Source organism: Mirounga leonina, unplaced genomic scaffold (assembly GCF_011800145.1).
Source record: "Mirounga leonina isolate KUSES-001 unplaced genomic scaffold, KU_Mleo_1.0 Mir_376, whole genome shotgun sequence".
Lineage (NCBI taxonomy): Eukaryota > Metazoa > Chordata > Mammalia > Carnivora > Phocidae > Mirounga > Mirounga leonina.
Genome location: NW_023270718.1, coordinates 3,901,437 through 3,916,603, shown reverse-complemented (window position 1 = coordinate 3,916,603; position 15,167 = coordinate 3,901,437). Strand labels below are relative to the sequence as shown.

The 15,167-nt window shown below is 58.1% G+C and overlaps 1 protein-coding gene and 1 non-coding gene across 4 annotated transcripts; both read right to left on the bottom strand.

Annotated features, from left to right (window-relative positions):
- Nucleotides 1-3,541: 3,541 nt before the first annotated feature.
- On the bottom strand, nt 3,542-13,771 carry NOP53 (NOP53 ribosome biogenesis factor). Of its 3 annotated transcripts, none has more exons than XM_034986884.1 (13): nt 13,428-13,771; nt 12,891-12,955; nt 11,094-11,202; nt 10,270-10,469; nt 9,809-9,879; nt 8,580-8,675; nt 7,162-7,266; nt 6,879-7,085; nt 6,444-6,619; nt 6,183-6,249; nt 5,467-5,543; nt 5,308-5,364; nt 3,542-4,220 (listed from the first exon to the last, which is right to left on the bottom strand). In XM_034986884.1, exons 1-13 carry the CDS (start codon nt 13,754-13,756, stop codon nt 4,154-4,156), a joined length of 1,626 nt encoding a protein of 541 aa, XP_034842775.1. In that variant the 5' UTR covers nt 13,757-13,771; the 3' UTR covers nt 3,542-4,153. The 3 variants fall into 3 exon arrangements, with proteins under 3 accessions (XP_034842775.1, XP_034842776.1, XP_034842777.1); XM_034986885.1 differs by lacking the exon at nt 3,542-4,220 and adding an exon at nt 4,954-5,013; XM_034986886.1 differs by lacking the exon at nt 3,542-4,220 and having other exon boundaries at nt 5,304-5,364.
- On the bottom strand, nt 6,032-6,140 carry LOC117998403. Its single transcript, XR_004675993.1, has one exon. It is a non-coding gene; the product is annotated as a small nucleolar RNA SNORD23 (small nucleolar RNA).
- Nucleotides 13,772-15,167: the final 1,396 nt, after the last annotated feature.

The following is a 15,167-nucleotide window of genomic DNA, read 5'->3' as shown; positions in this document are numbered from 1 at the left end:
TAAACTTGGTGTTATCCTTGATCTCCCTCTGGCCTTTGCACCAACACCACCCTCTCACCCAATCTGCATTCCACCTTCAAAACCCATCAAGATTCTGGCAACTTCCACCGATTCCACACCGGTCCAGCAGCAGCATCTCCCACCTGGACTACAGTAGTTGCTTTCTCACTGGGTTCCCTGCTTCATCTCTAGCCCCCTACAATCTGTTCCCCACCCACAGTCGGAGGGACTCTCTCCTCACATGGTCCCTACAGCCCGGCATGATCTGGTCCCCGGGGTCATCAGGGGCCCCACCTTCCACACTCTCTCCTCGGTTCACTTGCTTGCAGGCAGCCGGGTCTCCCTTGCCCTTCATGAAGTTCCCAACCCCAGGGCCTTTGCACTGGCTGTTCTGGCCACCTGGGAAGTTTCCCTGTGATACCCACATGGCTGCCCTCCTCCCCCCCATTTTATTCCAGTCTCTGCTCAAATGTCAGCTACCAGGAGAGGACTCAGTATTTTGGCTTAGTTCTTAGGTGGCTGAATGGGGCTGGGGACAAACCAAAGGGTTGTTTCAAAGGGACAGTGGACAGGACTTGGGTTGGAATCTCAAATCTGGGCAAGTCTGGGCAAATCATTCCCCTTCCCTGTGCATTAGATTCCTCAGCTGTAAAAAAAGGAGGTCACAATATCCAGACACAAGGACTTGGGACAGAGACAACTTTGTACAGATGAAACAAGTATTAATTTTTTAAATGGCATTATTGCTATTAAAGGAAAGGGAGGAATCCATGTTGCCAGGTTTCTGGCTTGGGGGCCTCATGTGAGTATTGTTCTAGAGTTTGGGTCACGGGGCTTTCGATCATCACTCAACATTACTTCCACTCCACCCCCCAAGACCCCACGAACATGTAGAAAAGGTAAGGCACAGAGGTGTGGAGTCATCCTCAGCTGTCTTGTCTGTCTGTCTGTGCTCCTGCCTCATTCATGGAAGCCTGGGCTCTCCAAGGGGAATGGAGAAAATCCTGGTTGGACCCAGGACTCTCAGGACGTCTGTGTGGCCTCAGGTAAACCTCTTGCACTCTCTGGGCCATCGTCTCGTTAGTTGGCAAATGAACACAGGAAAAAATGTCAACTTTTCACAGTGGTTTACGCTCACGCAGACCTTAGAAAGCTCTTAGTATTTTAAAAACGATTTTCCTGAGTCTGAGAGCAATGCATGGTTGTGTGGGGGCAGGGATCAGAGCCTAAATAGAAGCCACGGCAGGGGTTTTAACCAGGAAGGGGGTTACCACGGGGATGGGGGGCTGACGACAGCCCGGGAGGCTGGAGCGGCAGGCTCCGGGCCGGGCCCTCAGGAGCGACCCCCAGGACGACAGCACAGAACCCTCGGAGGCCAACGCCGGGACCGCTGGGTGCAAGAACGCCCGGCCCCGGCCGGGACCCTGGGGTGTCTTCTGCACCCCCCCATCTCTGGAGGGGTCCGCCTGCCAGAACCTGCTCCGCGGCCAGAGTCCGGCTGCGGGGGGCGCCGCCTCCAGCCTCCGCCGCCAGAGGTGAGGGGGGTCCCCCTGCCCTGAGCAACACGGGCGGAAACGGAGAAGGTGCAGAAACGCGATGGAAGGAGAAGAATCCACCGCGATCCGCCTTCCCGCGCGCAGCCCCCAGCGCCTTTCTCTGCGCATGCGTCTCCCGACTCGCACGCACTGGTCAAGGTCGTGTGGCGCCCTTGGCCGGTGGAGCAGTTCCCGGAGACAGATCCCAAGTGTTTCCCCAGCTCGCTACACATTCGTCCGAAAGCGGACTCTTTACAAATGGCGGTGAAACGGCCCAAGTGGAGACACCCCACTTGCAAATACCCGCGTCCTGCTCCTGCGTCTTTGGGCTGCTTCGGTCTCTCTTAATTTCCCAAACAGCGCGACAGCGGACGCCTTTGGGTGCACGGAGGGGTCTCCGCTTCTGAATTGCCGTTTTTGAAAAGACTTTCTCCATGATGGGAAATTCGGAGAAGCTGGAAATAGTAAGAAGGGAAAAGAATCCCCCGGAATTCCCCGCACCCGAGAGGCTCTGGGCGCCCGTGTGTTTGATGAGCGCCGCACGGACGGCGGCGGGTCCTGTTTGCTTCCGTCCACAAGGCATCTGCACATAAACACGGCCCGGTTACTACCCGCGCGCCTGTCCCCTCGGTTAGTGGCCGGGCCTGCCCGGGGCCACGACCGCTTCCTTCCATTCTGGTCTGGTCCCCCCGCCTCTGCACGATGCCTCTCCCCAAACTTCCGGCCGTTTCCTTAGGGCACGTTCCCAAGAGTGCAATTAGTCGGGCAAAAGGTAAGAGCATTTGTGAGGAGTGTTTGGCATGGACTCAAGTTTCCACTTAAAATTTTTCTTTTGTTTTTTTTTTTTTCCTGACATTGTTGTAAGAGCAAACACTCACGGGGCGCTTACTCTGTGCTAAGAACTTTCCCCGGGCAGACTCAGTCCTTGTCATAAGGCACCATGAGGTATCACTATGTCCATTTTGCAGATGGGGACTCTGAGGCACAGAGAGGTTGAGTCACCTTCACAAGGTCACACGGCTAGTGTCACACAGCCCCCTTTGAAGCCAGGAAGCCGGCTCCCACATCCAAGCTCTTGATTGATGGTTCTTCCATTTTTTGGTGTCGGATGGTCAGAGGCAGACCCAGATTTTGTGGTACCTGGAGCTTTTACCATTTGGGGGACCCCCTTCAGGGAAAATAATGTTGCAGACTGAAAAGGAGGTGCAGGGCCTTGGAAGGAACCCGTGAAATCAATGGCCCTGACACTGGAGCTCCAGCAGCAGCACGCTGGGGCACCCCCCACTCCCCCCAGAACTATGCGTTTTCAAACAGTCGAGTTTTCTATGCGCCGCCCCCCCCCCACCCCGTTCTGCTGCCATTCACATGTCGCTGTATTTGTTTTATGAGGCATCCAGGCCTCTGTCCACTTAACTCACCCTATTGTCCTTTGCATTTCAAAGGAAGTTGCAGACATCAGCAAAGCGTTAGGAGCTCAGGAGCTCAGCATTTTCTCCTCTTTGGATGTAAACTTCAGATGCGAAGTGTAATTTACGTGCGGAAAACCGCCCCGATGTGTCTTTGCCACAGACCCGTGTTCCGCACGCAGGGGGACGGACGCACTTCCCTAGGCGAGGACACGGCGCGAGCTTCCGGAGGGCTCCGCCTCATGTCCAGGCTGCGGGGCGGCCCTGGAATGGCTGTGAGCAGCCCACCACTGGGTACCCTCGTATTTGACGCATGCGCTGATGGCCGGCTCCGGGCGTTAAGAGTTTCCTCCCCAGGATGGGTTTTCGGGATTTGGGGGTCAGAGGCTGAGGCTTCAGGCTCCTTCTGCACAGCATGGCTCTCATTCTCACCTCAGCTGACCATACCCCGGCCCCGCCTCACCCATACGCACAAAGAGCCATTCTCCTGTCTGCACAACACTCCTTTTTACTTTCATGGGGGGGGGGGGGCAAGAGCAGGAACAGTTCCTTAAAGCCCTGATATTTTATGGGATGTGGGAGGAAGTGGGGTGGAGGGGCCCTGACATCAGTCTCTCCCTCCATCCACTTCTTTTATAAACTGCTTGCTCTATTTTTATAAACACCGTGTCCTGGAGCAACCTTTGCAAAGGCCACGATAAGAAAGAAGGCCAGGCTAACAGAACACGACCAACACGGTCTTCTTCCGTCTGCCAGAGAACACCGGACACAAAGTAAGAAGGCAACAGCCCGGGAGAGACGTTTGGAACGTGCAGCACAGACTTCAGGAGCCGTCAGCCGATCAAGAGCCGCTCCACGCCAACAAAAGGACGGTCCAGGAGGACAAGGGCGAGGTTTGGAGTAGCTCAGACGCGCCAGGGACGCGCCGCACGCGTACGCTCAGCCTCACTGACGACCAGAGAGCACAACGAGAACCGAGATCACACGGTAGGAAAGCTAGGAGCCCACAAGCGGGCTCCGGTGTCGCCAGAGGGCAAAACCCAGCACATCCTACCCGGAGGAGGATTTGACCGAACCTATCAAATGGCCCTTTACATATACTTTCTCGTACAGCCCAGAGATTCACCTCCAGGTCCTTGTCCTACAGATCCTTGTGGAATGGCCCACGTACGATGTTCCCGCCACGTCATGAGACGGAGCCACGGAAGCCGGTCACGGCGTGGCACACTCACTCACTGCAATTCGGTGTATGCGGCCGTAAGAAAGTAAGAGAAGCACCCTGTACAGACACAGAAAGTTCTCTAAGACACACTAAAAAGCAATCTACAGAACTACGTGTAGTAGGAGTGTATCCAAGACATAGAAAAATTAAAACTATTCTACTTTCTTATGTACTTTTGTGTATAATAGGATCACACATGGAACATACCAGAATCATTCACACTGAACTGCAGTGACAGTTACTTTTGCAAAGAAGGGAATGGGTTTGACTGGAAAACAAAGGTTCAGGGCAGTAATTATGGTGCTTTGGTATCTTTATGTAAATCAGTGATTTACAATGAAAATATAGTCCTTTGTTACTTGTAGAAAAAAGGTCTTTAATAAATCCTTCTTAAACTGGTATGGGGAGGAGGGATTAGTTCTTTCTGATGCGCTTCAGGCCCCTCACCTTTATGACCCCCTCTTGGGAGGGAATCCACCTGCGTAAAAGTACAGTAGGTGCTCGGCCAACGTCAGCAACACCCGTGTGACAGGGCTGTAGCCAAGACCTGCCTCTCAGTCACCCAGGCAGAAAGATGTGGGCTGTGTCCCGTCAGACACCCAGCTGGGATCTCCACTCCTCCTCCCCCCAGCCCCCCACCAGCCTGCAAGCCCCATCTCCTCTGCCTACTTTCCCTAAGATCTTGCCACACCAGGCTTTAGTGGAGACGAATGTTCTGGTGCTAGAGAGGGACACAGAGAGAGAGGGAAGCTGCCCCCAGAAGGGACACAAGTCACACGGGAGCCCAGGATGTCAGTCAGCGGTATTTTATTGTGGGGTGGGGGCTCCGGCATCCCGCAGCAGCTACAACCTGGGGGCAGAGGAGAGGGGACTGAGGGTGCGTGAGGGGAGGAAGGGCCCCACGGCCTCACCCCCTCGACATCCCCCAACTCTGGTTCGGGCCCTTCCATTTCCCTTTGGGGACCCTCCCCCGCCCTGACTCTGGGTTCAAGGGCATCCAGCAGGCTGCCCCTCCTGGGTGTGGCCAGGGGATCCCACCAGGAAGGAGGGAGGGACAAGGGCTCCTTCTTCTCAAGCAGCTTGGAGGGGTTCTGTCACAGCCAGGAGCCCAGTCGGCCTGGCAGGGAAGGGGAGTGCCACTCACTGGATCTCGCGGAACGCCCGCTTCTCCACCAGCTTCACTTTGTACTTGCGCTTGAACCTGTAGGAGGAAAGGGAGCGGTCAGGGGCCAGCAAGCCCACCAAGCACAGGCACGAAGCTTCCCGAAGCCCTCACTCCCCATGCAGCCCCGGGGACCCTCACTTGGCTCTCTCCCGAGGCTCGATCATGTTTCTCTTCTGGAAGCTCTGGAAACGGTCGCGGAGAATGTTGCCTTCAGGCTGCGGGACACAGAGAGGGAGGCCTCAGTTGTGTGTGTGTGTGTGGGGGGGCTCTGACCTCTCCACGGGGCCCAGCCTGGCCCTGATCTGGTGGGGTGATGTGTGTGGACCCCGGGCCACCTGGGCTAGGTTTGCAGAATCTATAGGATGGAGGCTGCTGAAGAAGCGGAGAGCATGCAGGGCAAGAGGGGCACCAAAGGCCGGGGGTCAGACCAACAGGGCGCACGGCTGGCCCACTGATGAAGTAGAGTTGACTGGAGCCCCAAGGCAGGCACAGGGCCCACGGCCGCGGCGAGGAGCCCGGGGCCACTGGGAGCCATGGCAGGTTCTGAGCGGGGGTGGGACAGGGCCCATGCTGAGCTGTAGGGAGACCTGTCCAGCACCGCAGGGCCAGGACACCAGCTTCGGGATGTGGCTGGGAGGAAAGCGTCTGCAGGTCACAGGCTCAAATCATCATGCCAGCAGGCCCCTCACCCCCAAGGACCCCGTGCCCTCAGCCCCCAGGCATCAGGCCAACCGGCCCAACCTGGGGCAGCCAGGATGTCGCCCACAGCCCCTGGGGGCATGGGGAGCAAGGATGGGTATCATCACTGGGCACGGGGGTCTCCCCAAAGCACAACACCCCAGATGGGCAAGTACCTTTAGGGTCCTGAGTGAGTCAGATAGCTCCGAGCTGAGCTGCACGTCGATGTCGGGGGCCTGGTACCTAGAGAACACGGGCGTGGGGTGTTCGGGGGCTCGGCCTTGCCCAGGGCAGAGTTCAAAGGCCCCACCCGGGCAGCAGGCCTTCCAGAACATGGGGCTCTGTGGGGAAGAGATGATCTTCCAGGAGGAGACCAGGCAGAGAACCGGGACACCTGGCCCCCCCCGCCCCCCCAGGAGCCCCCCGCCGGGCCTCACTTGAGCCGCCCCAGCCTCCGGGGCCTGTCCGCCTCCGCCAGCCGCCGTGCCCGCCGCTGCTCCCGCCGCCGCGCCAGCTCCGCCAGCCGCCGCGCCACCTGGGCCTTGATCCCGCGTAGCCTGAAGAGCTCCTGGTGCCGGAGCCGCGCGGCCCGCACCTCGGCCTGCTGCACCCGCTGCAGCAGGGCCGGGCGGAGTCAGGGGCCGGGCAGAGCGCCGTCCCCCCTCCACTGAGGCCCCTCCAGCGCCCCCTCCCCCGACTTCTTCACAGCCGTTTCCTGAAACCAGCGTCCTTACCCACTGGTGGCCTGCAAATCCCACTCCCCAAAGATTAACGACCAGGGCACAGAGACTCGGTCTAGAACACTCCCTGCTGCATCCTGAGCCCAAGTGCTGCCAGCGCAGCAGGGGCAGGCCGGAGCCCGCGGTGCTCACCATCTTCTGGGCGGCCTTCTCCCGCCGCCGCTGCTGCTCTGTCTTCTTCTCCACGGCGGCGGCCAGGCGTACGGGTGCAGGGGACGCCTCCCCGCCTGCGGCCTGCTCCCCTCCAGCCTCGGGGCCCTTGTCCGGGCCCTCGCCCGGCTCCCCCTCCCCGTCCGACTCCTCCAGCAGCCCCTGGCACAGCTCCTGGAAGGCAGACTCCTGGGGCGGGAGGGAAGCGGTGAGTCGGGGCCGTGCGGGCGGCCGGGCAGGGAGGGGTGGGCAGGTGTGAGCTTACCTGGGTGGCAGGCTGCTCTGAGGGGGGCAGGGCCAGCTGCCGCTCCAGCTTCTCCGCGTCCTTCTGCCGCTGCAGCTCGACCTCGTGGGCTGCCAGCAGCAGGGTCTAGGTGGGGAAGGGGGTCGGGGGTGAGGCCCCAGGCCCCCCAGGCCTCTCCTGGGACTTACAGACCTGGCCCCACCCCTGCACCCAAGGCCCCTCTCCACCCCCCGCACAGCCAGGGGGCGCTCTCTCCTCCCAAGCCTCCTGTCTGCTCTGTCCTCTCTCTTAGAGGACCGCCTGATCCCTGATCTCTGCACGCAGTACGGTTTTGTTCACGCGAAACACAGAACAAGTAAATCTGTAAAGACAGGAATGACAGTGGGGGCTGCCTAGGAAGATGGGGCATGGGGGGGTGGTGGTGATGGCCGATGGGCGCCACGTTTCTTTCTGGGGGGATGAAAACATTCTAACGTACTGGTGAGGGCCACACAACTCTGCAGATACGCTAAAAACCAGTAAATTGTGTGCAGTAAGTGGGCGAACCCTCAGGCATGGGAATCCTATCTCTGTAATACAGTTCTGTGAAGGACAAAAGACACGGACTGATCTTTCCACGTTGTCCCCCAGCAGCCACGTCAGTCCACGGGGGAACGGACTACGGTTCGTGGTCTCCTCTGCTTGTGACCAGCCTCATCCTGCTCCCGTTCAGGGTCACGGGGTCTGTTTCTGCGGACACCTTTTATCGGAGCAGAAAACTGCTCGCTCTGCTCCTGGTCGGCTAAGAGGCCCTCTTACCACGAATGAGGCTGAACGGCACTCGCTCGAGCGTCCTGCGTCTCCTCAATGATCTCAATCTCTCTCTGGGGACCTGTGCTCCCCGGGGGCAAAGGGTCTGTCTCCTCTGTTCATGACATCCATCGCCAAAATACACAGTGACTCTCACAGCCAGGTGTCCCACTGCTGACCCAACCTAGGCCTGAGATAAATCTTACCCGCTCAGACTGCTAATATTTCTTTGAAGCCTTTTGCATGTAAGTCCCGTGGACTCCCCGAAAGGTGGCGTGGTCTCATACACCCCCGGGCCTTCGTACATGCTGTTCCTTGCACACGCCTGAAACACCCATTCCCCTCTTCCCACAGCAAGCTCCTCCTCACATCTCTGGTCTAAACTCTGATATTGCCTTCCTCCAGGAAGCCCTCCCTGACCCCCAAGGCTGGGTTTGGCGACTCCTCTGGGTTCCTTCATCCCAGGCCTCTGGGTCATTACTGTCTGGGAACAGGTCTGTCTCCCCCGCTGGACCATGAGCCCCAGGAGGGCAAGCGGGGGGCTGCCTCAGTTGCTGCTGACTCCCCAGCAGTGGGTGGATATAGAGGAGGTACCCGGTGAGGCCAATCCAACCAAGCAGCCAGGCCCCAACTGAGGAGAGACCACGTACCTGGTGGTCCTCAAAGGATGGGTTGTAGGAGGCTCCGGCCGGTGTCACCTCCACGGCAGGGACCTGGGAGGGCTTGGTGTGCAGATGTGGTGGCCGCTGGAGGAGGACAAGGCAGCATGAAGCCTGGCAGCCCCACGACTCGAGACCTCACAAGCTTGGGTGCTGGGATTCCAGGCGTGGTAGGCGGCAGAGGCCTCGGCAGGGCCCACGGCCTTCAAACTGGGAGGTACCTGTGGGTCTGGCGTCTAGAACAATGGACACCTGCTACCCAGCTGCTGTGCTACCCACGGGAGCCACATCCCCAGGAGAAGCAAGCTCCCTGCAGGGAGAGGTCCTGCCTGCCTTTCCTGAGAAAAGTCCCCGTGACCCTGTGGTGGGCAACATCGGCAAAAACAGGGGTACAGGGCACCTTGATTTTAGTCCCCAGTCTGTCACCCTGACACCTGCAGCAGGCTTGGGAGAGGGTGGGGGTGTTCTCTGTCATTCAGAGCAGATGACAGCGGATAGAGGGCTGGCAAAGACTCTTAGCATGGCCCCGGGCCCTGCCGGGAGCTGGTGACAAATGCAGAAACCCAGGTCCACAAGGAATGAATCTGAATCCGATCAGGACCTGCACCTCAACAAGACTAAGGCAGGGGCGGGGGGGTGGGGTGGTGGTGGCTTCCCAACTGGCCTCTGCCTCAGCAAAGGCCCTCAGTCCCCAGCAGAAGCCTGGGGGTAACCCTGGAAGCCCCCTGCCCCCACCTGCTCCCCACCCCCGACTGCCCGCCAGTCCCAGTGGTTCTGCCCAAGGGCGCCATCTTGGGTCCCCCCCACCCCCACGATCCCGCCTCTGCAGAGCTGCCACCTGGACCCCATCACTCTCCTATGCAAAACCACTCAAAGGAACACTCCATACCCTGAGTGGCGCTCCCTCCCACCAGGCCAGCGTCCTCCGGACCTCCTACTAAGCCCTGCCCCTGAGCGCTCGAGTTCCCTGCCTGGAGGCCCTTCCCTCCCGTCCAGGTCCAGGCCTCTTCCCAGTGAAGCTTTGCTTGCCCCCTGAAGCACCTCCCGCTGACTGCCACCACCCGGCTCTCTCCTCCGGAGGCACTAGCTCGAGGCCCAGCTCCTGCACGTGTGGTCTTGGCCACAGGCTGAGACCGAGGCTCCAGGGCCCCAGTGTAGCTCCCACCACCCCAGCCCTCCTCCGACCCATCACCAAGGGCACCCTGCTGCCACAGTCTCACCTTCACCCCTTTCTTCTTGGTCTGCTCCAGGAAAAAGGTGTCCTGGCCAGCCAGGGGTCGCTCCAGAGGGTCTGTGGAGGCAGTGAAGGGTGGTTGCTGGGGCTTGCCAGTGTGGCCTGAAGGGCTCCCTCCCATCCCTCCCCGCATAAAGACAGCACCGAAACATGGGTAAGGGAAGGACTGACTCTCAGACCCCGACGGGTTTTGAATGCCAAGCAAAAGAGCATATGGACAGGTCCAGAAAGCAGAAGGGAGCCAAGGCTAAGGGGCAGGGGGCGGCCCTCAGGAAAATGCACTCGGGAAAGGGGAGCCCCTCCAAGACGTTGAACTCTGCTGAGGGTCATCGAATCAGCACCTGCAGAGTACCTCCCTTAGACATTGTGCTCTTGTGCAATGCACAACCTGCACAACCGTGCATGGCAGCCTTGTCCCCACCCACAAGTAACAACAGAGGCACTCACTGTCTTTGGCCCAGAGATCATAAAAAGGCTGCTTAACGGTGTCTTGGGGCCCAGGCTTGGCTTTGGTCGCGGGAGGGTTGAGGAGCCGGGCCTGTGCCCTGCGCACCTCCCGGGGCAGCTCGCCCTGCTTGGCCAGCTTCTCCCATAGCTGCTCCTTCCGTTTGAGTTTCCTGGCATTGGGGACCTGGTGGGCGAGGACGCTGGGTGGAGGAGAAGCAGCACAGGTGGAGTGAAGCAGAGGCCTGAGAAAGGGCCCAGCTCCTCCCAGTCAGGCTCTGCACCCCCACTACTCGGCAGCTCCTCCTGCCTCTCCTACCCAGCTTCAGAGCCCATCTCCTGACCCGAGAGCCAACAACACGGCGGCCTTGGCAGCCCTCGCCCTGTGGATCTCCCAGAAACCTCACATATCACTTCAAAACCAACCTCAGGTTCGCCCCCACAACCGTTCCTCCCATATTCCCATCTCAGGAGCCGCCCTCTATCCACCCCATCACCCATCCAACCTCTCTTCCTTCAGAGCTGTCACTCAGCCAGCCTGATGGGCCTCCTGATGGCTCCCGGCCATCCCTCCTCTCCATCCCCAGAGCTCCCGGGTGGGCTGAGGCCCCGCACTTGCCTGCCTCAGCCACAACACCCCGGCCCCCACCTCACTTCCTCCTATCTACCCCCCAAAGCCCTATCCCTCTCCTCCAAGTGATGCTCACCTGACCCCCTCCCTCCCTAGGAACTCCCTTAGGGCCAGAAGTGAGTGGCATCGCTGCACAGAAGGGCACGATGCCAGAGCCCAGCAGGGAAGACGGGTCTCGGGATGGGGGGACACTCACTCTTTGGGGGCAGGGACCTTGGATGTGTTCTCTAGGATGAGGTCAACACGAAGGGGTTTCTTGAGAAGAAGTGACCTTTTCTGGCTTTTGGTCCTCTTCTTGTTTAGTTCTGGGGTTGGGAGAAAGGAGCGCAATCAAGGGCTCGGGCCTCCTTGCTTCCCAAGACCAACTCCCCACCCCCTGCATTTCAGCTCCACGGCAGCCATCAGACCCGCATCCTGGTGCAGACACGGAGGCCCCAGGCTTCCACCTGGGGAAAGAGGTGCCCAAGGTGTCCAAGCTCTGCCCAGCCCCCCAACACACCCATTTCCTGGGCCACCTGGAGGCAGCCCTGTGCTGGGAACAAAGAGAGGGTCAGACCCACAGCCCTGCCCTCTAAGGACTCCCGGACAAGGCAGGAAAACCAGGAATGCTAAAGAGAAAGAAGGCGACCAAGTGACACTGAGGCCCAGGGAGCTGGACTCAGGACCCAAAACGGCTGATTCTCAGCACAACGGTTTTCCACCTGATAGCAAAAAGCAAACTCCACGACCAAACACACTAGGACAGAACCCACGTCCTCTCGTTTCCTAGGCTACATCATAGAAGACTTTACTCCTCTGTGCTTCCAAAATGAGAACCTTCATGCCTAACTCACGGGGTTGTCTGGAAAAGTAAGGACCACGACAGCATGAGGCACCGTGATCACCTGGGAAAGCCCACAATCCCTATTATCTTTCTTTTTCTTTTCTTCTCTGTGTCCCCAGGACCTGAAACTAGGAGCCACGAGTCGGTCAGTCACGTGCCACTGGAGCTGCTGTCCCACCAGAACGGAGCCCGCAAGCCACAGCCAGACCAAAAGACCATGAAGAGTGCCTGTATCTTTCCTTTTTAAGCCAAAAGCAGAATCTATAAACTGCCTCTTCTCTGTTCCCAAACAGACTTCATACTGGCCAAAGCAGGCCTTCGTGACTACCCTACCTGTTCACCAGGGCGGGTCCTGCCTTCCCCTTGCTGTTACACACCCGATCGGCTCACTCCTGTGAAAGGTGACCTCTTTAATAATCATCTCTCACTCTCTTGCTCAAAGTCTCCTGCACCTCAAAGCAGGTCCCTTTCCGGCTCACTGAAACAGGCCCTCTCACGTTCCAGACCCATGGACTGAACCCACACATGCTCCCTAAGGGCATCCTGCTGTTAAAGCCCCTTGCCATTTGCTCATTAAAGCAGACCCTTAGCTTGTTTTCTATCCCCTCATTAAAGCGATGGTCTATTTTTGGTCTGTTTTTCTACCTAATGATGGAAAGCCTATCATTCGCTCAAGCCACCCCTAACTCCCCTCTCCTGTACTCTGTTTCAGCAGCCCCCCCGCCCCCGCCACCCCGGCTTTTTGGCAAATAAAAGCAAGCAGATTAAGACGAGCTTCTTACCTACTTACCTAATACCTACTCGTTAAAGCAGATCCTCTTATTCTTATTCAAGCACATCTTACTAAAACAGGTCTCGTCCCTTACAGCTTTTCTGCAAGTTAAGCAGAGACCTGCTAATTTACATCTAATCTACTCAGAGGCAAGACCCCTGCTGGCTTCTCTGTGCCAGATGGAGACTTGGGAATTGCCAGATTGAAGACTGAGAGCTGGGAAACCTCAAAAAGAAAACCTGATTTGTTAGTCTTTCCTTCCAAGCCCTCTTATTTATAGTAAAGACCTTTTCCAGCCTATGCCTGCCATCCAAGCCATGTCAATGATAAAGACTCTCTCGGAGACTGAGACGGACTAAATAAGGACCAAGCAGGCACCACCGAAAGCTCTTCCTCACCTTTTTTCTTGGAGCCGGTATCCACGAAGAAGAGTTTCTCATCTGGGGCCTCTGATACCAAGCCACTGGGAGACAGAAATGCAGAAGGTCAGCCGGAGACGTTGGGGAGGGTGCAAGCTGCTGGGGAGGGAGGTTTAACCTCTCAGGGGCCAGGCTTTCCTCTAGTACTACGCTCATTCAAGCGCCTTCTGTCCGCCACGGGATCCCTCCACGCTAAAGCTTCTCCCTTCAAATCACAGAACTTAGTACTTAACAGATCATAATGCTCAAAATATCGTACTATTTAATCCTCAGCGCTACGCTAAGGCGGGTGCACGGGCACACTTACACTACAAGTATTACTTACTTCCCTAAATTCTAATTTAACTCTGGGAGTTCTGTATCTGCTGACCCAACCCAAGCCCCAACCCTCACCCGAGCCCAGCGGTGGCCGGAACACCCACGCGCAGCCCCCCGGGAAGTCCCCCCAAGCGCGCTCGGCCTCGCACCCCGCCACTCCGAACGAGGCCCGGCTCCCGGAAGTCCCGCCCCACGCACCCGCTCGTGCGCTCCTGCAGCCGCACGTCCTCCAGGAACTGGTCAACTTCCAGCCCCAGCGGCTCCTCTGCGAGCCGCCGCCAGCCCCGTTTCTTATTTCTTGGGCCTCGCCGCCGCCGCCTCAGCGCCGGGTCCACCGAAGTGGGCCGCAGTCCCAGGAAGCCGGAATCGGCCTCGCTTTTCGAGCAGTGCGTGCTGCCGCCGTCACTGCCTCCCGGCGCCATCTTGGCAAAGGAAGTCTCGGCTCGCCGGCGCCCCGAAAGCCCGTTTGTGGCCTGCGCGCGCAGATCTCCCGCCCCCTCCAGTGACCTACTTCCGGTTACCGCCATCTTGGTAAAGTGTCTGGAACCGCCAAGGGGCGGGGATAAAGGGTAAATGTCTCCTCCCTCTTATGCCAAGTCCCGTCGGCCGCGAGTCGCGGGTTCGCGGCTCTAGCCCTAAGCAAACAGCTTTACTGCGGCTCAGGAGTATTTTTAAAATCTGCGTATGGGGTGCCTGGGTGGCTCAGTTGGTTAAGCGACTGCCTTCGGCTCAGGTCATGATCCCAGGGTCCTGGGATCGAGCCCCACTTGGGGCTCCCGGCTCCGCGGGAAGCCTGCTTCTCCCTCTCCCACTCCCCCTGCTTGTGTTCCCTCTCTCGCTGTGTCTCTCTCTGTCAAATAAATAAATAAAATCTTTAAAAAAAATAAAAATAAATTAATAAATAAAATCTGCGTATGTTTTTAATCTGTAACTTACTGATTATTATTTTTAGTCCAGCTGTCTTAAAAAAGAAAATCAGAACCGTCGGTGGGAGATTCGGCAGAAGACACGCTCCAGTCTCAGAACGTTTGGCTTCTCAGTGTTGCGATCCTAGAATCTTGGAAATCCAAGAGATTTCCGAATGTCGAGTTGGGAGCACAGAACCTCATATATGCGAGGAGTGTTAGAAACAGTGTTGGCAGTGTAGGCTCGGAATCAATCCTGGGCAAACTGCTTCGCTGTGCCTCACTTTCCTCATCTGTGAAACAGGGACGATTATGGTACATCAGCCTTATAAATTATTCAGGAGAGGAAAACGAGGATAAACGCGCGGCGTTTAAGATTGTGCGTGGGGGATGCCTGAGTGGCTCAGTAGGTTAAGCGTCTGCCTTGGGCTGGGATCATGATCGCGGGGTCCTGGGATCAAGCCCCCAGTCGGGCTCTCCGCTCAGCGGGGAGTCTGCTTCTCCCTCTCCCTCTGTGCTTTCTCGCTCTCTGAAATAAATATAAATAAATCAATCTTAAAAAAAAAAAAAAGATTGTGCCTGGTATATCTCAATGTTAGCTATTGTTACTGGCTCGGCCCCTGAGGTTTCGTCTTAGAATCAACTAATCTTTGCTGTTTACAAATAAGGAAGGAAGCTCGGAGGCCCTTGGGCGCTGGCAACCATTCACAGGCATCCAGGGCTGCCTACAGGCCGCTCTGGACGCGAAAGGGAAGAAGGCACAGAGAGGGAGGGCGCCACGCCGGTGGTCGCACAGCGGAACCCAGCGGGATCCTCGCGACCCGCCCTGGAGCCCCGAGCGCGGACCGCCTGGCTCCGGGGTTTCCGCGCGCAGCCCCCGAGTGCCCGCCAGGGGGCGCTGGGAGCCGCGAAAGCGGGAGAGCGCGCGTGGGCGGGAAGCGCGAGCGGTCAGCGTGTCCCGGCCGCGGTGGGTGTGGTCGGGGGGCTCAGCGCGCGGGGTCCGCAGGCCGAGGCCCTCGGGCGTGAGCGCGCG